Raw genomic sequence first — 25342 nt, 5'->3', positions numbered from 1 at the left:
CTCAGATTCTACGTAGAACCTCCTCATTCCTTACTTTATCAGTCCTCCTAATTTTCAACATTCGTCTATAGCACCACATCTCAAATGCTTCGATTCTCTTCTCTTCCGGTTTTCCCACAGTCCATGTTTCACTACCATACAATGCTGTACTCCAGACGTACATCCTCAGAAATTTCTTCCTCAAATTAAGGCCGGTATTCGATATTAATAGACTTCTCTTGGCCAGAAATGCCTCTTTTGCCATAGCGAGTCTGCTTTTGATGTCCTCCTTGCTCCGTCCGTCATTGGTTATTTTACTGCCTAGGAAGCAGAATTCCTTAACTTCATTGACTTCGTGACCATCAATCCTGATGTTAAGTTTCTCGCTGTTCTCATTTCTACTACTTCTCATTACCTTCGTCTTTCTCCGATTTACTCTCAAACCATACTGTGTACTCATTAGACTGTTCATTCCGTTCAGCAGATCATTTAATTCTTCTTCACTTTCACTCAGGATAGCAATGTCATCAGCGAATCGTATCATTGATATCCTTTCACCTTGTATTTTATTTCCACTCCTGAACCTTTCTTTTATTTCCATCATTGCTTCCTCGATGTACAGATTAAAGAGTAGGGGCGAAAGGTTACAGCCTTGTCTTACACCCTTCTTAATACGAGCACTTCGTTCTTGATCGTCCACTCTTATTATTGCCTCTTGGTTGTTGTACATATTGTATATGACCCGTCTCTCGCTATAGCTTACCCCTACTTTTTTCGGAATCTCGAACAGCTTTCACCATTTTATATTGTCGAACGCTTTTTCCAGGTCGACAAATCCTATGAAAGTGTCTTGATTTTTCTTTAGCCTTGCTTCAATTATTAGCCGTAACGTCAGAATTGCCTCACCCCTCCCTTTTTTCCTAAAGCCAAACTGATCGTCACCTAGCGCATTCTCAATTTTCTTTTCCATTCTTCTGTATATTATTCTTGTAAGCAGCTTCGATGCATGAGCTGTTAAGCTGATTGTGCGATAATTCTCGCACTTGTCAGCTCTTGCCGTCTTCGGAATTGTGTGGATGATGCTTTTCCGAAAGTCAGATGGTATGTCGCCAGACTCATATATTCTACACACCAACGTGAATAGTCGTTTTGTTGCCACTTCCCCCAATGATTTTAGAAATGCTGATGGAATGTTATCTTTCCCTTCTGCCTTATTTGACCGTAAGTCCTCCAAAGCTCTTTTAAATTCCGATTCTAATACTGGATCACCTATCTCTTCTAAATCGACTCCTGTTTCTTCTTCTATCACATCAGACAAATCTTCACCCTCATAGAGGCTTTCAATGTATTCTTTCCACCTATCTGCTCTCTCCTCTGCATTTAACCGTCGAATTCCCGTTGCACTCTTAATGTTACCACCGTTGCTTTTAATGTCACCAAAGGTTGTTTTGACTTTCCTGTATGCTGAGTCTGTCCTTCCGACAATCATATCTTTTTCGATGTCTTCACATTATTCCTGCAGCCGTTTCGTCTTAGCTTCCCTGCACTTCTTATTTATTTCATTCCTCAGCGACTTGTATTTCTTTATTCCTGATTTTTTTGGAACATGTTTGTACTTCCTCCTTTCATCAATCAATTGAAGTATTTCTTCTGTTACCCATGGTTTCATCGCAGCTATCTTCTTTGTACCTATGTTTTCCTTCCCAGCTTCTGTGATGGCCCTTTTTAGAGACCATTCCTCTTCAACTGTACTGCCTACTGCGCTATTCCTTATTGCTGTATCTATAGCGTTAGAGAACTTCAAACGTATCTCGTCATTCCTTACTACTTTCGTATCCCACTTCTTTGCGTATTGATTCTTCCTGACTAATGTCTTGAACTTCAGCCTACTCTTCATCACTACTATATTGTGATCTGAGTCTAAATCTGCTCCTGGGTACGCCTTACAGTATCTGATTTCGGAATCTCTGTCTGATCATGATGTAATCTAATTGAAATCTTCCCGTATCTCCCGGCCTTTTCCAAGTATACCTCCTGCTCTTGTGATTCTTGAACAGGGTATTCGCTATTACTAGCTGAAACTTGTTACAGAACTCAATTAGTCTTTCTCCTCTTTCAGTCCTTGTCCCAAGCCCATATTCTCTTGTAACCTTTTCTTCTACTCCTTCCCCTACAACTGCATTCCAGTCGCCCATGACTATTAGATTTTCGTCCCCATTTACATACTGCATTACCCTTTCAATATCCTCATACACTTTCTCTATCTGTTCATCTTCAGCTTGCGACGTCGGCATGTATACCTGAACTATCGTTGTCGGTGTTGGTCTGCTGTCGATTCTGATTAGAACAACCTGGTCACTGAATTGTTCACAGTAACACACCCTCTGCCCTACCTTCCTATTCATAACGAATTCTACACCTGTTATACCATTTTCTGCTGCTGTTGATATTATCCGATACTCATCTGACCAGAAATCCTTGTCTTCCTTCCACTTCACTTCACTGACCCCTACTATATCTAGATTGAGCCTTTGCATTTCCCTTTTCAGATTTTCTAGTTTCCCTACCACGTTCAAGCTTCTGACATTCCACGCCCCGACTCGTAGAACGTTATCCTTTCGTTGATTATTCAATCTTTTTCTCATGGTAACCTCCCCCTTGGCAGTCCCCTCCCGGAGATCCGAATGGGGGACAATTCCGGAATCTTTTGCCAGTGGAGAGATCATGATACTTCTTCAATTACAGGCCACATGTCCTGTGGATACACGTTACGTGTCTTTAATGCAGTGGTTTCCATTGTCTTCTGCATCCTAATGTCGTTGATCATTGCTGATTCTTCCGCCTATAGGGGCAATTTCGCACCCCTAGGACAAGAGAGTGCCCTGAACCTCTATCCGCTCCTCCGCCCTCTTTGACAAGGCCGTTGGTAGAATGAGGCTGACTTGTTATGCCGGAAGTCTTCGGCCGCCAATGCTGATTATTTATCAAAATTTAGGCAGTGGCGGGGATCGAACCCGGGACCGAAGACGTTTTGATTATGAATCAAAGACGCTACCCCTAGGCCACGGGTACCGCATGTGAGAGATCGTTATCCTTTCCGAGAACACCCCCTGGGATTCTGTTCATGAATCTCAGCATAACACGTCGAATCACTAGACTGACAAAATTTCCAGTCAGGAGCGTTGGACAACCACAAGAGTGCTCGGGCTGACATACGAAATCGCACCCCAGACCTTAACTCCAGATGTAGCTCGAATGTGTCTAGCACGCACACTCGTTGGTTGCAGGCCTTCAAATGGTTCAAATGGCTCTGAGCACTATGGGACTTAACTTCTGAGGTCATCAGTCCCCTAGAACTTAGAACTACTTGAACCTAACTAACCTAAGGACATCACACACATCCATGCCTGAGGCAGAATTCGAACCTGCGACCGCAGCGGTCACCCGGGTCAAAACTGTAGCGCCTAGACCCGCTCGGCCACTTCGGCCGGCTGCAGGCCTTCAACTGGGCTCTTTATAACGAACATACGGCCATCACTGGCGCGAGGCAGAACCAGATTTCATCATAAAACACAATAGGTCTCCACCATATTCTCCAATGAGCTCTCGATAGACACCACTGAAGTCGCAAATGACTGTGGTTGCTGCCTCTGGATCACGACGTCCCGTGTTCGGTTCCCAGCCGAGTTGGGGATTTTTTCCGCCAGTGGCTGAGTGATCTTCTTGTGCTCATCACTTCATCATCATCATCATCATTCGTGACAGTGGCTAGATTGGACTGAGTAAAACAATTGGACTGTGTAAAAATTGGGACTTTGTACGGGTGCTGATGACGGAGCAGTTGAGCGCCTCATGAACCCAACATCGTAATCATCAGGGTAGCACAGGCCATAAAACCTCCTTCCTGCGTTGTTCCACAGTGCGTACTGTTTATCTGACATACGATTCACCACCCTCGCAAGGTATCTAGCAGATCTCAGTAGTTCCGAGACCTGATGCGTCTCAGTAATTGGCGGATTTTCGTCGGAGGCCTGAAGATCGATTTGATTTTGTGTGTGTGTGGGTTTTCTATAAACATTGTGGCCAAGGGATCGATTTCGTATGCGGCGGACGAGAACGTCGAGGAATTGCAACGCATCGCATTTTTCTACCTCCATGGGTAACTGGATGTTAGTGTTAATACAGTTGAGGCGTTCGAAGAACTATTCAAGTCACGTCCTCACGTCCGTGAGGCCAAATGACGGAACTGTCGTCAACGCATCGAAAGGCAATATCTTCAAAATTCTCCATGAAAAGGTTTGCAGGAGCTGAGGGCTATACATTGCAACGCTTTCCATCTGGTAGTCCACGCAGGACCGTATATGGCGATGCCGCAGGCACCCGAGTCGTCATAGCCGGCACCTAGTGTGTGTTAGAGGCGTACCAGCAGCCCATTGGCAGTCATACCACTTGACAATGGTCAAGGAGTGTTTGGCCGAAAGCTTCTGAAATTTTAATTACTTTACACGATTGGAGCACTTTTTATTCAGTGTTACCGCCGCGAGACTGCATCCTTACATTACATACGTCTCCAGGGACATTGGTGGCCATGAAACGTGACCGTTTCTACCGATCCATGTCCCGGGGAGTGTTAGCTTTTTATGGAGTGTCACCTGACTGCTGGAATGCGTAGAGGCCCCATCGTGCTGGAAGAAGACACCCATCCTTGCAGCCAAAGGAACCAGTTCCAATAATACTGGCAACTCGTGTTCAAGAAATTACAGGTAATGGGTTCCTGTAAACTGATGCTTAAGTTATACTGTAAGACTGGACAACAAATCAACAACCACAGCCGAAAAATTCCGTTATGTAAACTCTTGGGCAACTTCATAACTTGAATTCGAAAACGAAAATGACAGTCGATAAATAAAACCATAAAACCTGGAGTACGAGGGCTAGAGTTTAAGCTTATCTACTTAACCACCTATTTTAGCAATAAAAATTGGACACATGCTGTATGAAATGTTTTATTTCAATTATTCAGTACTATCACCTGCTGAGATATTTACTCTCGCTCCTGAAATAGCCTGTATATTCGGCAGCAAACCGGATGAGACTTTCTAGCCTGTATATGTTTATACGGCGGCCTAAAATGCTGATGTCGAGCAGTATGGAATTGTTTCAGATGTCGAAGTACGACATACAGATCCAAACCAAGTCAAGAGGTTGGATCAGGAAATACTAAATGAGTAGTAAAGAATGTAAAACATCGTCTGCATAACTACTTTTTCACAAATTTAAGCATGGCTGACAGAAACAAGCGTAAATAGACTTTCAATAAATGATGCATATAGCCGATCGGTTGCCTACGATTTATTACAATAAGCTTCGACCAGGTTTCAGTATCACTAGTGGTATCTTCTCCTACGATGTTTTAAACATATTAAGAAATAAACATTTAAATGACAACTTTTCTAATAATTTTTTGGTTATTTTGGATGTTTATTTCGTGATGTCTAAAATATTATACATGACTTTCGTCCTTCTGAAGAAAAGAACATTAGTGGTAACGAATCCTAGACGACGCTTATTGCAATAAACCTTGTGCAACCTTATGCAGCAGGCTAGGGCCTGTCGAAGTGTTACTCAGTAGGCATTTCCTCCAATGAGTGCTTCACCCTCCATTCAAATCTGTCGGCAGGATACCGCCATGACCACGTCGTAACCAACAATTTTGCTTGTTTATCTGTATTAAAGGAGACTTGCTCGTTCTAGTTACGTGGTCAGAACAACAGGGTTGGATATTTTAAAGCTTTTAATAAATATGCTTACAAAATTGGTGGTTTTCAGAACTGATCTGCAATTTTCACCGATGCACCGATGGTGCACTAGCTATGAAAAGTAGTTAAAAGCCGGCCGGGGTGGCCGAGCAGTTCTAGGCGCTACAGTCTGGAACCGCGTGACCGCTACGGTCGCAGGTTAGAATCCTGCCTCGGGCATGGATGTGTGTGATGTCCTTAGGTTAGTTAGGTTTAAGTAGTTCTAAATTCCAGGGGACTGACGACCTCAGAAGTTAAGTGCAACAGTAGTCAGAGCCTTTTGAACCAAGTAGTTAAAATGGCTTCATACGTCGATTAAGAAGAAAACCGGACGAGTTCGAGTAGGACCCGAGCTCTGAGATTTCCATACAAACTTAAATGTGTTTGTAGATAGTTTGCCAGTATCAAAGTATAAACACAATCTGTTACTCTTAACGGACCTGTTTTTTTCCCGTGGATGTCGAGTTAATTTTTCACTTGATGTCGCAACTGGTGCAGCTGGCAGTGGGTGGTTTACACTCGCAATTGTCCTCTGTGAGAACGCATCGCTACCTGGACCAGAATAATTTGCCGATCGAGATGTCATCGCCTACAAGACCTGGCATTGTCGAATCGACCCGAAGACGCAAATTAGACCTAGTTTTGTCTATAGTAATATGCCTTTTACTTTGTATACTCGCTCATGTAGAAAAGTGTCTAATGATGAAAAAATACATGTATGGATGAAAGGACTTGGTGTACTAGCTGAGAATGTAACTGTAACTGGTGATATTACTTTGTATTATAATTATTAACAAAGTTTTATCCTTGACTCCTGTAACCGGGGGCGTCAGCCTAAAACCGCTAGATGTACATCTGGTAATAGGGGGCTCAAGGATGCAGGTATAAACTGATCAGCGAAAACATTGTGACCACCGACCTGCTGTCGATATAAATGCATCCAGGCGATATCAGCGTCACCTGGCGAGGAATTACTGCTAGTTAGACACACGCACTGTATACGTAGTATCAGAGAGCGTGCTGTCCGTGTGCAGAATGATTAAGGCGCACGATCTATCTGACAAGGGAACATCCCCATCGCACCCCCCTCAGATTTAGTTATAAGTTGGCACAGTGGACAGGCCTTGAAAAACTAAACACAGATCAATCGAGAAAACAGGAAGAAGTTGTGTGGAACTATGAAAAAAAAGCAAAATATACAAACTGAGTAGTCCATGCACAATATAGGCAACATCTAGGAAAGCGTAAGCAAAGGAGCGCCGTGGTCCCATGGTTAGCGTGAGCAGCTGCGGGACGAGAGGTCGTGGGTTCAAGCCTCTCCTCGAGTGAAAATTTTAATTTTTTATTTTCAGTTTACGTGACAAACTCTTATGTTTTTATCACTTTTTTGGGAGTGATTATCACATCCACAAGAAAACCTAAATCGGGCTAGGTAGAAGAATCCTTTTACCCATTCGCCAAGTGTACAAATTAGGTGGGTCGACAACATATTCCTGTCATGTGACGCACATGCAGTCACCAGTGGCGTATATAATATATCAGACGTGTTTTCCTGTGAGGAATCGGTTGACCCATGACCTTGCGATCAAACGTTTTCGGTTCCCACTGGAGAGGCACGTCCTTTCGTCTACTACTCGCACGGTTTTCCGGTGCGGTCACAAAACACAGACACTAAACTTATTACAGTGAACAGAGACGTCAATGAACGAACGGACAGATCATAACTTTGCGAAAATAAAGAAAGTAAAATTTTCACTCGAGGGAAGAATTGAACCAAAGACCCCTCGATCCGCAGCTACTCACGCTAACCACGGGACCACGGCGCTCCTTTGCTCACTGTATCCTATATGTTGCTTATCTTACACATGGACTACTCAGTTTGTATATTTTGCTTTTTTTTTCATAGTTTCACACAACTTCTTCCTGTTTTCTCGATTGATCTGTGTTCAGTTTTTCAAGGCCTATCCACTGTGCCAACTTATAACTAAATCAGAGGGGGGGTGCGATGGGGAGGTTCCCTTGTGAGTTTGAGCAAGTGCAGATTGCGATGTCCCGGCGGCTCGGCACGAGCATATCGGAAACTGCACGACTTGCCGGGTGTTCGAGGAGTGCTGTGGTGAGTGTCTTCTACACGCGGTGAAACCAAGTCCAGACGTCGTGGGTTTGGGTGGCAACCGCTCGTTACAGATGTCGCACGTCGTAGGCTGGGCAGACTGATAAGAGAGGACTGGCGGCGAACTGTGGCGGACTAACATGAGACTTTAATGCTGCGCGAAGTACAAGTTTGTCTGAAGACACAGGGCACCGGACACTCGTGACGATGGGCCTCCGCAGCACACGACCCATGTCTGTGTCAATATTAACACCACGACGTCAGCAACTACGACTGAATCGGCCCGTGACCATCGGCACTGGACGTTGGCACAGTGGCAGAGCGTTGCATGGTCTGATGAATCCCGATGCCTTCTTCGCCATGCCGATGGGAGGGCGCGAATCCGCCGTCTTCTAGGGGAACGGTTTCCTGACACCTGTGCTTTGCTACGGAGGCACCATTATGCTCTGGAGAACATTCACGTGGGCATCCATGGTTCCAGTGGCGCTCGTACAAGGCAGCATGGCAGCCAAGGAGTATCGTACGCTGGCTGTAGACCACGTGCAGCCCATCTTAACGATCATGTTTCCCGACGGCAGTGGCATTTTTCAACAAGATACTGCACCGTGTCACAAGGCAAGGAGTGTGATGAAGTGGTTCGAGGAACACAGTGGCGAGTTCCAGTTGATGTGTTGGCGCACCAACTCGGCAGATCTGAACCTGATCGAACACATCTGGGATGTGACTGAACGTGGCATCTGAGCTCAGCGCCCCCTTGCCAGAGGTAACTTACGTGTGCAGATGTGGTGCCAACTTCCTCTAACGTCCTACCAAAGCCTCATTGCTTCCATGTCGCAACGCGTCGCCGCTGTTATTCGTGCCAAAGGTGGACATACCGTGTATTAGGTAGGTGGTCATAACGTTCTGGCTGAACATAAATGGCCGTGTCTTTTAATTACATTGCGTTATAAGTCTAAATTTCTTGCTCCGGCGAGCAACTGTAGACTTTAGTATTTGGCATATATTTCAACTTGATACCTGTACTCGTTCGTGAGGAGAAAGGTGTCTTAACGGATGGACAGACAGGCATTCAAACAACAAATGGCAAAAAATATCTTTTATGTAATATAATTACAAATCAACATTTTTAGAATTTTTTCCTTTGCTTGTACTGTGAAACTTTGCTTCTTGCCAAATTTTATGATTGTAGGTCTACGGAAAGTTCCCATGAGGTTTTGGGTAATTGATTTTGCGAGTATAAAAATATGTGGCCTAAGGTCCGCATCTTTTGGTTACGTTAACTTACTAGCTTAAAATTTTACACCGCCTAGGGGCTTTAGACCTTAGTACTAGACGTTAATGTCTACTTGATACCTCTACCTAGAGAAAAAAAGGGTTCTTAGCACGTGGACTGTCAGACACACAAACAACAAAGTGGTTCTCTGAAGATTTTGTTTTTACCGATCGAGTTACGGAATCCTAAAGACGATATACATTATTTAATTTTGCATTGCATTATTTATCGAGAAGCAGTATGTGGAAAAAACTGCTTTCCGCCTTGTAAGATCTAGCGAAAATTACGAGTGTGATACGGGAGGAAATTGATAACTATTTCACGAAAAATGTAGACAGTGTTTGGAAGTAGTTGAAGGGAAATACGGATTACAAGGAAGAGGTAAAATCTAATACCACCGTTTTGGAAAATAAACTGAATAATCACAATTAGCAATCCCAACAGATTATACAAATTACTTAAATAATTTCAATGTACGCAAAGGGACAAAACTTTTTCTGATGTGTCAGCGGATGTTAATGGATTCTGGCGTTAACTTACGTTGTTTAAATTGCAACGAAACTAGGAAAATAATCGTCACTTCGAGAGTTTGTATGAATTGAAACAAGAATACAAGCGCGCTAAATTTTCAGGATTTGTTTCGATTATTAACGAAGTCTCCAAGAGCTTCATAGCCGCTTAAAAGATTATACATCTCCAGATCCGGATGTAATTTTCTTTAATAATCCAATCAAAATTTGTCTTCTAAGTGTCAGAAGAGATCTCCAAGAAGAAGTGCAGTTAACAAAATGATCCATTCATGGTACCCAGAAAAGAAATAAGTGCAGGAATTATGTAAGTTACGCCCCCGAGATTTGTACCCATAATTCGACAACTTCGCTCTTAGACGATAATTTTTTTCACATTTGAGAATGCACATATTTTTCAGTGAAGTACATTACATCCGCACAGCGTAGTGTAGGTGACCAATGTGTTGTTGAAACATAAACTTCATTTCGATGCAGCACAAAATGAAATCGATTTCGAGAACTTGTCCAGTCCATATTTTGATGTGAGTCGTTGTTTACGTGATTGTCAAGCTGTGAACAATGAAAGAGGCGCAGTATATTGAAATCGTAAAAAGACGACTGCAGGGGAAGAGAGATAGGACAACACACTCTGCCATCACATAAAATACGAGTGGAAATGGTAGCCACTGTACCAGGAAAATACGTAATCTGCAGTGTTTTATTATTCAATCTTTAAATAAATCAAAACCTAAGTTCTTAAATATTTTATTACTGCTAGTATGAGAGTTTGAGAGAAATAACGAAGTAAAAATGAAAGTTTTGATAGCTTATGGCTTACGAAATTTACCTGTAGGGAGCAGATAGGACTCTGAGGAGAAAAAAGGACACTTACAAGGTGTCAGCCCCAGCACTCGTGCCGGCCGGGGTGGCCGAGCGGTTCTAGGCGCTACAGTCTGGAACGCCCCACCGCTACGGTCGCAGGTTCGAATCCTGCCTCGGGCATGGGTGTGTGTGATGTCCTTAGGTTAGTTAGGTTTAAGTAGTTCTAAGTTCTAGGGGACTGATAACCTCAGAAGTTAAGTCCCATAGTGCTCAGAGCCATTTTTGAACCGAGCACTGGTCCCGTGCAAAAGTGTTGACCACAGTTCTGGTAGTACGCAGTCATGACCTTCTGAAAGTACAGGTTTCACAATTCCGCGTGCAGCATTTGTTTGTCCATCACCCCGCTCACTTCTTGACCACGAAGTACTGAACAACGGACTGAGTAACAGGATTGTGAAATACTACTTCAAAATGGGCAGTGTCTAAACTTCCATAGATTTCTTTGCTTTGAACATCTTAACGTCGTTATTCACAAATGCAGTGTGAATGAATAAAAAGAATGAGTGTCATTACAGAAGTAGCGTAGCGCTGTTTAATTACTAACATCGCTCTTGCACATTATTTTCCTTGTATCAGAAAGGTGGCACTATTAAAATGAGCTACATTTGCAGGAGATGCGCTGTTCTTCAACATGATTGGCATCAATAAACATCAAATCGAAGATCTTTAACATCATTTCATAATAATTCTTCAGTTGTTTAGGGTTTATTCATGTCGATTTTTGCGGCACACATAGACTGAAACTGCAAAATGTCAGTACGAGAATGTTGTTGTTGCGGTCTTCAGTCCAGAGACTGGTTTGATGCAGCTCCCCATACTACCCTATCCTGCGCAAGGTTCTTCATCTCACAGTACCTACTGCAACCTACATCCTTCTGAATCTGTTTAGTGTATTCATCTGTTAGTCTCCCTCTGCGATTTTTACCCTCCACGCTGCCCTCCAATACTAAATTGGTGACCCCTTGATGCCTCAGAATATGCCCTACCAACCGATCCCTTCTTCTAGCTAAGTTGTCCCACAAATTTCTCTTCTCTCCAGTTCTGTTCAACACCTCATTAGTTACGTGATCTACCAATCTAATCTTCAACATTATTCTAAAGCACCACATTTCGAAAGCTTCTATTCTCTTGTTGTCCAAACTATTTATCGTCCACGTTTCACTTCCATACATGGCTACACTCCATACAAATACTTTCAGAAACGACTTCCTGACACTTAAATCTATGCACTCCGTCATCAGGCCACAAGTGGCCCATCGGGACCATCCGACCGCCGTGTCATCCTCAGTTGAGGATGCGGATAGGAGGGGCGTGTGGTCAGCACACCGCTCTCCCGGTCGTTACGATGGTTTTCTTTGACCGGAGCCGCTACTATTCGGTCGAGTAGCTCCTCAGTTGGAATCACGAGGCTGAGTGCACCCCGAAAAATGGCAACAGCACATGGCGGCCCGGAGGGTCACCCATCCAAGTGCCGGCCACGCCCGACAGCGCTTAACTTCGGTGATCTGACGGGAACCGGTGCATCCACTGCGGCAAGGCCGTTGACAGTTAAATCTATACTCGATGTTAAAAAATTTCTCTTCTTCAGAAATGCTTTCTTTGCCATTGCGAGTCTACATTTTATATCCTCTCTACTTCGACCATCATCAGTTATTTTGCTCCCCAAATAGCAATACTCACTTACTATATTAAGCCTCTAGTTTTCTAATCTAATTCCCGCATCATCACCCCATTTAATTCGACTACATTCCATTATTTACGTTTTGCTTTTGTTGATGTTCATCTTATATCCTCGTTTCAAGACACTGTCCATTCCGTTCAACTGCTCTTCCAAGTCCTTTGCTGTCTCTGACAGATTTACAATGTCACCAGCGAACCTCAAAGTTTTTATTTGTTCTCCATGGATTTTAATTCCTACTCCAAATTTTTCTTTTGTTTCCTTTACTGCTTGCTCAATATACAGATTGATCGGGGAGAGGCTACAACGTTGTCTCACTCCCTTCCCAACCACTGCTTCCCTTTCATGTCCCTCGACTCTTATAACTGCCATCTGGTTTCTGTACAAATTGTAAATAGCCTTTCGCTCCCTGTATTTTATCCCTGCCACCTTCAGAATTTGAAAGAGAGTATTCCAGTCAACATTGTCAAAAACTTTATCTCTTAGAAACATAGGTTTCCTTTAATCTATTTTCTAAGATAAGTCGTAGGGTCAGTATTGCCTCACGTGTTCCAACATTTCTACGGAATCCAAACTGATTCTTCGCGAGGTCGGCTTCTACCAGTTTTTCCATTCGTCTGTAAAGAATTCGTGTTAGTATTTTGCAGCAGTGGCTTATTTAACTGATAGTTCGGTAATTTTCTCATCTGTCAACATCTGCTGTCTTTGGGGTTGGAATTATTATTTTCTTCTTGAGGTCTGAGGGTATTTCGCTTGTCTCATACATTTTGCTCACCAGATGGTAGAGTTTTGTCAGGACTGGCTCTCCCATGGCTGTCATTAGTTCTAATGGAATGTTGTTTACTCCCGGGGTCTTGTTTCGACTTAGCTCTTTCAGTGCTCAGTCAAACTCTTCACGCAGTATCATATCTCTCATTTCATCTTCATCTTCATCTACATTCTCTTCCATTTCTACAATATTGTGCTCAAGAACATCGCCCTTGTATAGACCCTCTATATAATCCTTCCATCTTTCTGCTTTCCCTTCTTTGCTTAGAACTGAGTTTCCATCTGTGTTCTTGATATTCATGCAAGTGGTTCTCTTTTCTTTAAAGGTCTCTTTAATTTGCTGTAGGCAGTATCTATCTTACCCCTAGTGAGATAAGCCTCTACATCCTTAAATTTGTCCCTTAGCCGTCCCTGCTTAGCCATTTTGCACTTCCTGTCGATCTCATTTTTGAGACGTTCGTATTCCTTTTTGCCTGCTTCATTTACTACAGTTTTATAGTTTCTCCTTTCATCAATTAAATTCAATATCTCTTCTGTTACCCAAAGATTTCTATTAGTCCTCGTCGTTTTACCAACTTGATCCTCTGCTACCTTCACTATTTCGTCTCTCAAAGTATAAGAATATTGTAACGAAAATGTTGAACGCGTGTGTCTCTGAGGTAGACATATTATGTACTTGTATCACTTACTCTGTTTAGCGTAAAATAACGTGTTCTAGAACATGCTTTCAAAACACGATGGCCAGACGTGCCCGCCCTCCCTCTCCCCTTCCCTAGCTTTCAACATCCCGCGAATAGAAGGGCTCTGGCCGTCACACCGCAGTACTGTGAGAGGCAAACTGATTGCCCGGCCCTAATAATAGAGAGAACAAGAACAGAGCATTGCACATGCCCAAGTTCAGATGCGCCAGTATTTACAACTCTGCCGGTCTCTGGAGCTTCAGGTTTTTGTTTATATCGTCAAATAGAGACACTATAATAATTAGGACACAGTACTTGTCGTGATACATTGCAGTTTAACTTATCGTGTCATTTACTGTGAAAACCATCATTCGAGCAAGTACAAACGGTTGAAAGGTAAGAAGTCCACGTCGGTAGAATTACTACAACGACGAGCGTTTCGCACCTGTCTCAATGGCTGAATGCGTAAAAAAACGGCTCTGAGCACTATGGGACTCAACTGCTGAGGTCATCAGTCCCCTAGAACTTAGAACTACTTAAATCTAACTAACCTAAGGACATCACACATATCCATGCCCGAGGCAGGATTCTAACCTGCGACCGTAGCGGTCTCGCGGTTCCAGATTGAAGCGCCTAGAACCGCTCGGCAACTCCGGCCGGCCTGAGTGCGTAGCCGGGACGGTAGTTCAACGTGTTCCGCCAGAGAGCTAACTGCTCTCTTATATATATAAAACTGAGTGAAGGTATCAACGCTGAACGTCGACGAGTGTCTTGTGACGTCCTCCGCGACCAAATGCAACGAACAATAACGGAAGGGTATACTGATGGTTTACGAAAGTAAAGGTCGGGCTTTCGAATCTAGCTGGAATGAACTGTACTTGTTATTTTTATTTTGACTTGTGGTGGTAATATCTTAAGCCTTAATTCGCTACAAAGTGAGCAGTTGTAGGTTTTTCTAGGTTCCACATTCTTTCAAAAGATTTCATTTTGTAAAAGTCTAATCTTTAAAGAAGCAGACAAATGGTCTTAACAAAAGTATTGAAAATGGATGTAATTATTTGTAATTACTTAGATCGTCACCTAGTCTCTCTATAGCTGTCAGCTAAGAGAACGCATCAGATGACTGTCATATTTTTCTGAGACCTTACGTGCGGTTTACACGAGAGAGTGTATGTGCCTTCCAGTATGTGTTTTTTCCAGTTTAATATTCGTTCTTCAATTACGGTAGGCCTGTTTGACCATTATAAGAGACCGGTAGTTCCTTGGTGGCGTATCAGTTTATTGTAGTGGTAGCTGTAGTATGTGTCGGGGTGATTCTTAAGCAGACTTTTCTTTATCACGTCGCAAGTGATTTGTGCTTTATTTCCTTTCTGTTATTAAATTATAATTTTTTTAACTTTTCAGTAACTAATTATGGTTTGTGAATTTAATGTCTAAAAATAATTCTTTGGAAGGTATTAATTATCTGACCTCCCATAACAATAAAAATATTCATACTTTGAGGGTGATATTTATTTGACCTTCCATAAAAAATACAAATAATATAGTAGCAAGTAGATTTGTATTTTGAAATTAATATTTCTGGCATAATAACTAGGCAGACCTTTTACAGAAAAATGAAATAAAATAAAATGAAGAGTAGTTTACGTGTAGCTTCAGTATTTTGTCCACATGCCATTGACATCAAGAACAGCGTGGATTCTTCGAGGCATAGATTTGACAAGTCTATGGAAAAATTCTCTCCCATGAAGAATGAACCAAGTCCCACAGATTTTTCACAGTTTTCTTGAGGCCATATGTGCTCTATGAGATTGAGATCAGGTGACTTTGGAGGCCACGGAAGGCATTGAAAAATGTTCTTCCTCCTTTGAAACCTGTTCTGAATCCTAGTGTGTGGTGGATGATTATCATGTTGGTAAGTGAGACTTCCTTCGGGGTACCAAAGTCGAGCTCCAGGGATGATTACATTTTCAAAGAAATGTTCATACTATGCTGAACTGAACTTGCCTTGTATACGTTGTAAAGTTTCTGCACCTATGCAAGACATCCAGCCCCAAAACTTCACACTTATGCGTCCGCTTCTTGCACGTGTGGCTACGAAGCGCGTGTCATATCGTGGCCCATCTGTGCGGTAAACAAGAACAGGACCTCTGCTCGTAGACTCAATTGTGAACTTGTCAGAGAAAATGACTTTCCCCAAATCGGCATCTTCCCAGGAACTCACAACGGCTAGTCTGGCTTGTTTGTCAGACAACGGTTCTTTGATAAAAGCACGACGGGACCTGATGCCACGATCCTTTAATACTCTGAGAGCAGTTGTCGGCGAACCTGGGAAATGTGAAGCTCTCCTTAGTTCCAGGATGGGTGACAAAGGAGCATTCTCGGCCGCCTTGACCAATTCTTTATGTTGTCTCCGGGTAGAGACTCGTCGTCTTCCAGGTATTGGACGACTCGCTACCGTTATCTCTAAATCGTCCTCCTGCGGAAGCATCAACACCATAACGACGTCCTGCCTCAGATTCGTTAACATTGTTTTCAAAGAGAGCAATTATATGCTGGCGAACGTTCATATCAGCCATTTCGAAGCAGACCTATGACGTATGCCAATCAGCTGATACGTTTCTCTTGGCTGAAAACTATAGAGACATCAGGTGGCAGTCGAAGTAATTATAAATAAATACATCCATTTTGAATATTTTTACTATGGCCATTGTCTGTTTGTTTAAAGATTAGACTATTACAAATGATAGCTTTTGAAATAATGTGGATCCTAGAAAAGCTTACAACTACACAATTTGTAGCGAACGAAGATCTAAAATACTATCGGCACAGCTGTAAATAAAAACAAAAACGACAGTTGATTTCAGTTAGATTCGAAGGCACGTCCTTTACGTTCGTAAACTGTCAGCTTATCCGTTCGGTATTGTTCGTTGTATTTCTTCGTGGCGGACGTCACATGACACCCGTTGGAGTTCATCGTTGATCCCTTCACTCAGTTTTTTTATTACAGAGAGCAGCCGGTTCCCTGACCGAACATGTTTTCTTTTTTTCATATAGTTTTTTTGTTTGTGAGGAAAAAAAAGGTTTGGGTTGCTTGATGGCAAAAATAATTACTTCATTTCTTTTACCTCTTGTATACGGAAACGGAACAGTAAATTAAAAACAAATGCATCGCCCGGGAAACGAACCCGGGGCGCCTACCAAGATAATTTTTTAATTTTATTTTGTTTTATGTTATTTTATTTTATTTATTTATTTATTGAGGAGCACAGTCAGTGGCAAGCTGGAGGAGGCAAGTCGGGCAGGAATCGAATTCCGAGACCTGGCAACGATGTCTCCCTCGTCCAACCGCAGCGCACCATCACATTTTTTAAAAAAATATACTAAGCAACAAAAACAAGGTAGCCATACACCAGAGGTTACGACGATAATGTGAACTAAAAAGTGCCATCCTGGCCCCTGGATTCACCTTATCGAAGCAGGCGGCAAGTAAGAGGCGGTCGTCATTACAATGGCCATCACTAACCATCAACCGTAGGAGTATACTGGGCCACTGTACACAGTCAGAGACTGTTTCTGTTACCGTAGGGAAATATTGGAAATATCACGTCTGCAAGTCCACTTCTTCTCACAGCCGGCCGACGTGGCCGTGCCGTTCCAGGCGCTGCAGTCTGGAACCGCGCGACCACTACGGTTGCAGGTTCGAATCCTGCCTCGGGCATGGATGTGTGTGATGTCCTTAGGTTAGTTAGGTTTAACTTGGTCTAAGTTATAGGGGACTAATGACCTCAGAAGTTGAGTCCCATAGTGCTCAGAGCCATTTGAACCATTTTTTTCTTCTCACACCATGCACACCCCCAGCTGGGCAGTGGGTCCATGAATGACGTCCCCAAAACGTTAGCAAAATGATTGCCTCATTGTGTTCTGTTTGTTAAGATCAGGAACTCGTCGATCATGTATTACCACAAAGCGAGGACTTCCTTTTCGCCTTTGCGGTACACATAATGTATAGCTATTCCTTGTACCCAATTGACCGCATTCATCCGGGTCATCGGGAAATAGACGGCGTCGGGATGAATTCCAGGGCCACAATCGAAACATATGGGCGGCGTAGAAGAAAAGCGAGTATCTGGTGGATCAGTTTCCAGCACTCGCTGCGGGGCCAGAATTCAGCCTGTGTTCGTTCGCGCATCGGGGGCACATGGGGTAGTCAGTTAGGTGAATGGAATGTAGGGTTCGTTGGGTCGGAAATTTCTCGTTAGTGACCACATACCACATTGACCGCACTAAAGTGGACAAGAAGGGCTCCTGGATGGTTCGCAAAGCCCGCGTCCTGTCGACAGTGGGGTGGCGTCTAAATAGCCATTAGCCGATTCCAATGTGGGAGAATACTACGAAATAAATCTTTGCTGCTGGATTCCGTGTCTCCAGTATAACCTCCAACATATAGCTGTGCTCCACCAAAAACGACCTAATGCGTGATAGCAAGGGCGATAAATGTCCAACGGGTACAGGTGGGCAGAACGTGTGTGAGGCCACCTCGGCTATCAGGATGCCAGGAAGGTCGTCTGTTGGTGAAAGCCAGAGTTGCCGCATTGAGCGAAGGTACAGTGCCAACGCTCTGTGCCTGGGTGAGTCCAACACCTCTTTTGTGGAAGGGTAAAGTAAGAGTAACAAAACGGATCTTAAAAAGTGCACCATCGTTCGCCACGTGTCCGATCACTGCCTGTATCCTGGAAGCCATCGTTTCTGTCATCAGTAATACGTGGGCGTAATGGTTGAGAAGTCATGTACACATTGATGTACTGAGCGCGTTGCAAAATGTCCAACGATCTAAATTTGTTGAGGCGACCCTCTATGCCGAGTCGTCGTAAGACCTTACGATACGTAAAGGCCGCTGCACGTTGTATTTGTCAATGGAGCGATATCCCTAAACATTTGAGCACTGAGACTTTTGTCACGAGTATATCCAGTTCTGCAGGCATACCTCGTCCCACCTCCATGTAGCGTGACATCCGGAGGTTGATCACACTGCCTGCTAACGCCCCACACTGTTGGAGCCAGGAAAGGCTATAATTAAAAAATTATTAAAACTCTCTTGTTGGCTGTATTCAGGAACCTTCATGAGAGAAACTTACTACATGCAAGGAGATTAAGCAGAGAATCTGGTAGATATCTGTCGAATAGTTTTTGAGAAAAATGTACACATATTATTTTTTGAAAATAAAATTTTTAAATTCCATAAAAAAAGTAAATATGCATTGAAGAGCCAAGGAAACTGGTACAACTGCTTAATATCGTTTAGCGCCCAGGCGAGCACGCAGAAGCGCCGCAACACGAAGTGACACGGACTGGACTAATGTCTGAAGTAGTGCTGGAGGAACTGACACCACGAATCCTGCAGGCTGTCCATAAATTCGTAAGAGTACGACGGGGTGGAGATCTCGTCTGAACAGCACGTTGCAAGGCATCCCAAGTATGATGAGTAATGTTGATGGCTGAGGAATTTGGTGGCCGGTTGAAGTGCTTAAACTCAGAAGAGTGTTCCTGGAGCCACTCTGGCTATTCTGGACGTCTGAGGTGTCGCATAATCCTGCTAGAATTACCCACGTCCGTCGGAATGCACAGTAGACATGAATGGATGCAGTTGATTAGATGGAGTGCTTACGAACGTGTCACCTGTTAGAGTCGTATCTAGATGTATTAGGGGTCCCACATCGCTCCAGCTGCACACGTCCCACACCGTTACACAGCCTCCACCAGACTAAAGAGTCCCATGCTGACATGCAGGGTCCATGGATTCATGAGGCTGTCTCCACACTCGTACACGTTCATCCACTCGCTAAAATTTGAATCGAGACTCGTACGACAAGGCAACATGTTTACAGTCATCAACAGTCCAATGTCGATTTTGATGGGCCCAGGAGAGGAATAAAACTGTGTGTCGTGCAGTCATGAAGGGTACACGAGTGGGTCTTCGTCTCCTAAAGCTCGTATCGATGATGTTTCGTTCAATGGTTCGCACGCTGACATTTGTTGAAGGCCCAGCATTGAAATCTGCCGCAATTTGCGGAAGGGCTGCACTTCTGTCACGTTGAACGATTCTCTTCAGTCGTCGTTTGATCCCGTTCTTGCACGATCTTTTTCCGGCCGCAGTGATGTCAGAGATTTGATATTTTAGCGGATTCCTGATACTCACGGTGCACTTGTGAAATAATCATACGGGAAAATCCCTACTTCATCGCTACCTCGGTGATGTTGCGACCGATAGCTCGTGCGCTGACTATAATGCCTCGTTCAAACACACTTAAATCTTATAACCTGCCATTGTAGCAGCAGTGACTGATCTAACAAGTGCGCCAGACACTTGTTGTCTTTTATAGGCGTTGCCGACCGCGGTGCCGTATTCTGCCTCTTTACATGTCTCTGCATTTGAATACGCATGTAAGGAACTCAACAGAAAATGTGTTAATTTCATATAAAGCATGCAACAAAATTTCATTGCTGTATTTTCAGAATTGTGGATTTGGTGCATCTTTTAAATAGCGTGTGTTTTTCATGAACGTCTCCCTTCAAAATAGTGCAGTGATTGAGAGCGCACGTTTTGTGTCGTGCAGCAGGTGGTGACCGGGGAGCGTTGACGAGCCGGTGCGAGTTCCCGGTCTGGGTGACGGAGCAGCCGCAGTGGCTGAGCCTGGACCACGCGCGCTCCTACCGCTTCTCGGCGCGCAACGGCACGCTGCGAGTCTGGAGCGGCGAAGCGCTCGAGAAGCGACTCGTGTGCCACGCGCTGCCACCCGCTCCCCACCTCCAGTCGCCCCCCGCAGCCCCAACAGCCCCCACCACCAGTGCACCACCCCCGCCACCGCCGCCCACACCGGCTGCGACCCCGGCGTCCGCCTCGCCCACGGGGCTGCCCGACCAGCAGCAGCTGCAGCAGCCGCCGCACGAGACCTTCTTCGCGGTAGCTCACATCACGGCTGGCTGGTGAGTACCACAGCCGTAGAGACCTGCAGTGTTTGTTTCAGGTTTCTTTCCACAGACATTGGAAACTGCTAGAAGGACGACAGCAGCAGCAGAAGCTACGCTAGTGTCAAAATAATACATTCTAAGTCAAAAAAGAAAAAGAACGACGTACCAAGAAGGAATTATGTGAATCGGACGGAAATTGGTAGATGTGATATAAACGTACAGACAAACAAATGATATCAGTTTCAGAAAAATTGGATGATTTATTCAAGAGAAAGAGCTTCACCAATTAAGCAAGTCAATATGGCGTTGGCGCACCTCTGAGCCTTATGCAAGCAGTGTTTGGGCTTGCAGTTATAGATTGATAGAGTCGTGGGATGTCCTCCTGAAGGTATCGTGCCACATTCTGTGCTACGGCGCGTTATACGTATATCGTCAAAATTCCGAGCTTATTGGTGGCCCCTGCCGTTAATGCTACAAATGTTCTCAGTTGAGGAGAGATCCAATGGCCTTCCTGGCCAATGTAGGACTTCACAAACAGAGAACTTTCTCATTATGAGAGTACTGAAGGCCAACCTCTTTCAATTGTTAAAAACCATCCAAAAGCCAAAATTGCACAAAATATTTTTTATTCAAGAGAGACGGTTTCAACAGTGTCTGCTGCCATGTTCATCTCTTCAACGTCTGTTTCTGCATCACTTTCAGCGTAAAATGAACATGTTTTTCTACAAAAACACATTTAAGGCCGGAAGTTGACAGCAAAGACTGTTGAAACCGGTTGTCTTGAATAAAAAATATATTTGGTCTGATCTTGGCGTTTGAATGGTTTTTAAAAAGCGGTAGAAACTCACGCTGTGTGGGGGCGGGATTTATCTTACTGAAATGTAAGTCCAGGATGGCTTGTCATATAGGGAAACAAAAAAGTGGCTTAGAATATCATCGACGTACCGTTGTGCTATAAAGGTGCCACAGGTGACAACCAAAGTGGTCCTGCTATGAAGAGAAATGGCACCCGAGACTGTCATTCCTGGTTGTTGGGCCGTATGGCAGGCGATAATGAGGTTGGTATCCCATCACTGTCTGGGGCTTTTCCATACTGACTCCATTCCTGGTCATACTGGCTCCCTTCAAAGCCGGACTCGTCGCTGAAGACAGTTCTACTGGATTCAATGAGATTCCAGTCCAAGTACGTGCCTGGAGACGCCCCAGACAGCAACTCGATTCCAACCTGACTGTCGCCCAACAACCAGGAGTGATAGTCTGGGTTAGCATTTCACTTCATAACAGGACCCCATTGTCTGTCACCCACAGCACGCTTACAGCACAGCGGTACGTCGACGACAGTATTCGCTCCACCCGCCCTCACACGGCGAAAGTTTCTACTGCTTGTCTTTGTGGGAATCAAATCCTACCTCACTATATCCATCCACAATTTAGAAAGTTTGAGGACATTATGGGCAGGGCCCTCCAAGCAGCTCATGATTTTAATGATGTAACGCCACAATTGGATAGAATTCGGTACGATATCCCTCAGTACGACATCCGAGAACTCAGTTAATTAATGCGAAGCCGAATAATCGCTTGCATGGGACCAGAAGTAGACAACGCGTTATTCACTTGCACAATCTGTGTAGCCCTTCTGCCAGCAGCTGTGGCCGAGCGGTTCTAGGCGCTTCAGTCCGGAACGGCGATGCTGCTACGGTCGTAGGTTCGAATTCTGCCCCGGGCATGGATGCGTGTGATGTCCTTAGCTTAGTTAGGTTTAAGTAGTTCTCAGTCTAGGGGACTGATGACTTCAGATGTTAAGTCCCATAGTGCTTAGAGCCATTTGAACCATTTGTAGCCCTTGTCCTGAAGACGTCATCAAAATTTTCTGAAATTACAGTCATTTGTTCGTCTGTACATGTACATCACATCTGCCGAATTCTGTCCCATTCGAATAATTCCTTCGTGTTGCGTCGCTTTTCTTGTCTTAGTGTATTATCAGTGATTAATGAAAAGCTCTGGGGTTTCTAGACTGAGTGACACTATTAAAATACCGCCGATATCCTAAAGTGGCATACTGATCAGCTTCTAGAGAAGACAGTTTTACATCAATAGTTTACGCAGGTACATACTACATTCCCAAGTCTGATAACTGGCATCACTGTGTGTTGGTCAATTTTTGGAACACTATACAGCAGCAATTGTGCGTGCCATGGGCTCGACAAAGGTCCACAGAAAGAATGGAAAAAGTAAAACTGGGCAGTAAGCCTTCTGTGCTGCTTTTAGCAGACGTCGTAACGTCACTGGAGAACATCGCCATTCTTGGAGACAGCGCTATAACATTTGGTACGCGTATTTTGAAAAACTATTTGTCGAATGTCGATGTAAAAGTTTTCTGGGTGTAGTACAGCGTCATCACGCATAAAACTACTGCTGCTGGAGAAAAACCAACGGTTGCAGCGGCCTTCTTCTGGGTCTCCAGCAGCAGTAGTTTTATAGATTATGACGCAGTACCACACCCAGAAAACTTTTACGTCGACTGAATCTGGCCACGGAAGCCTACGCAATTACATTTGAGAAATGCTTAGTTTCCACTGAAATAATGAATTGTAAACTGCAATTCTACCATTGCTAAAAATTTACTGCTATAGTCTGTAACATTCCCAGCTTTTAAAATAAAAGGAAACTCGACCCGTGGTCACTTGGAAACACGGACACAGCACAGAAAGCACAACGTATAATAAGTTTTTGCAGTTTTCTGCTTTAGTGAATGTGAGATGACAGCATGCGGTTTTAAAAGTTTTAATGAGAAAATAAGGTATAAATAGCGCACTATTTTAATTTTACATGCATCGTAAGTTTAAATAAACTTGAATGATGGGTGGATACACTATTATGCGAGTTCCTCATTTCTACTAAGTATTTGAATTAGCTAATCTAGTTGCCAGACACACATTTATACTTTTAGCTATTAAAGTGACAGAATTTTGGTCCATATTATTAAAGTTCACCTATATAGAATAATAGGTCCAGAAATAGCGAAGCAAAATGCGATTTAAAGCAAACATAAGCGAGTTCACGTACCTTTGGTGTAATCAATCTTGGAATCATACTAGACAATCTTTGTCTTACATGTGATGTGCTATCACTTGTGCTGGTATAAGGCTAATTACACTATGGAAATACATTGGTCTTAAGCACTGGCTTCCGCTGTAATTTAGCAATTTCCAACGCAAGTCTCTCAGTGTCTTCGATATGACGAGAACATAATCTAGCACTAGTGAAATCCATAGCATCTTTCGAACACTATTTCCACAGTGAAATCTTTCGCAAATTTGCAACACGAGGAAAAGTATTAAGCACTACGTAAGTCCCTACTATGTTACGAATGTGCGCGTTTTATGGAACAACCGTAGAGCCTGGCCTTGCCCACACAGGCTCAAAGGAAAAGTAACTAGGTGAAAACGATAACACTCATGAAACCCCACAGCGCCCAACACAGCAGTATGGGTGCCACTTGTTTCCCAGTGACGTCAGGCACACAGCAGCAGAAACGTGTTTGCTTCCGCGCACTACCCACTGCACCGCCTATGTTCGAAAAGTTCTTCGTAGGTTTCCTCGAGAGTGAGGTACCAGACATCTACATACAGGTCATGCAGTTCCCATAAATTACAAGGTGTTGGTCCGTGGCCGGGTACCCGGTGCCCGATAGAGTTCTAAATCGGTTCCAGGCGCGTCAGGAGAATTTGGTGGCTGTGTATCAACTTGAGTTCATTATCAAACTCCTTAGTAGTGTACACGTAGTACACAGTTGTGATGGCCACTCTGATTATTAGCACATGTCCGACGGAAACCCAGGTGAATGTTCCCCGCAGCATAATGCTACTACCACCGGTTTGTGTCCGTTGCACTGTGTATATTTCGAGCAGACGTTCATCGGATGACGGCCCAGGTGAATGTCCCCCATAGCGTAATACTACCTCACCGGCTTGTGTCAGAGGCACTGTGCAGACGTGCCCGTAGATGACGGTGTATCCGGAAAAGGTGAAAAGTTTCTATTTGATTTTGATTTAAGTCCCAATCTCGATGAGACCCGTGCTACTGCAGTCATAGTTAGCCATGTCGTAAGGTCAACATGAGACCACGTAGAGGTCGTCTGCTGTGGAGACTTGTCCGACAATGTGCGCTGAACTGTGTGCTCCGAAACACTTTTTCTTGCAGCAGCGCTGAACTGTGTCGTCAGATGCACCACAGGTGATTATGATGAGGTCCCATACTCCGAGGAGCTAGGGGACGATGCGGGAGACCCGCACCGCCGTACTAGGCAGGGTCCTAGCAGAGGTGGTTTGCCATTGCCTTCCTCCGACCGTAATGCGGATGAATGATGATGATGAAGACGACACAATAACACCCAGTCATCTTGAGGCAGGGAAAATCCCTGACCCCGCCGGGAATCGAGCCAGGGACCACGTGCGCGGGAAGCAAGAACGTTACCGCAAGACCATGTGCTGCGGACCCACCACAGGTATCCCCCCCCCCCCCCCTCATTTGCTTTACAGAGTGGTCAAGCCTCTGACATCCACCTTCTGTGGCGAGGAGAGAAAGTCCAGCATCCTGTCGCCCACTTGTGATTTCAACATCCTTCAATGATGCCCACGACTGTAGTATGTGAAAAGCCGACCAGCTTCTCCACTTTTGCGATAATCGT

At 44.2% G+C, this 25342-nt stretch overlaps 1 protein-coding gene, 1 long non-coding RNA gene and 1 pseudogene across 2 annotated transcripts in view; 2 read left to right on the top strand and 1 right to left on the bottom strand.

Moving 5' to 3' along the window:
* Window positions 1-20422, top strand: part of LOC126252274 (uncharacterized) — a gene marked incomplete at both ends in the record, with an annotated part of 54045 nt that extends 33623 nt beyond the window's left edge. Inside the window, one exon of the mRNA XM_049953147.1 lies at window positions 20298-20422. Within this exon, the coding sequence (XP_049809104.1) occupies window positions 20298-20422 (125 nt within the window). The remainder of the gene's footprint in view (window positions 1-20297) is intronic.
* Window positions 11983-12100, bottom strand: LOC126254714 (5S ribosomal RNA; annotated as a pseudogene).
* Window positions 20423-20581: 159 nt separating the features above from the next.
* LOC126253104 (uncharacterized) overlaps window positions 20582-25342 on the top strand; it is a 187729-nt gene continuing 182968 nt past the window's right edge. The window contains exon 1 of the long non-coding RNA XR_007545903.1: window positions 20582-20667. This is a non-coding gene — a long non-coding RNA (uncharacterized LOC126253104). The remainder of the gene's footprint in view (window positions 20668-25342) is intronic.

The sequence above is a fragment of the Schistocerca nitens genome, chromosome 4 (genome assembly GCF_023898315.1).
Source record: "Schistocerca nitens isolate TAMUIC-IGC-003100 chromosome 4, iqSchNite1.1, whole genome shotgun sequence".
NCBI classification, from domain to species: domain Eukaryota; kingdom Metazoa; phylum Arthropoda; class Insecta; order Orthoptera; family Acrididae; genus Schistocerca; species Schistocerca nitens.
This window is presented reverse-complemented; position numbering and strand designations above follow the sequence as displayed.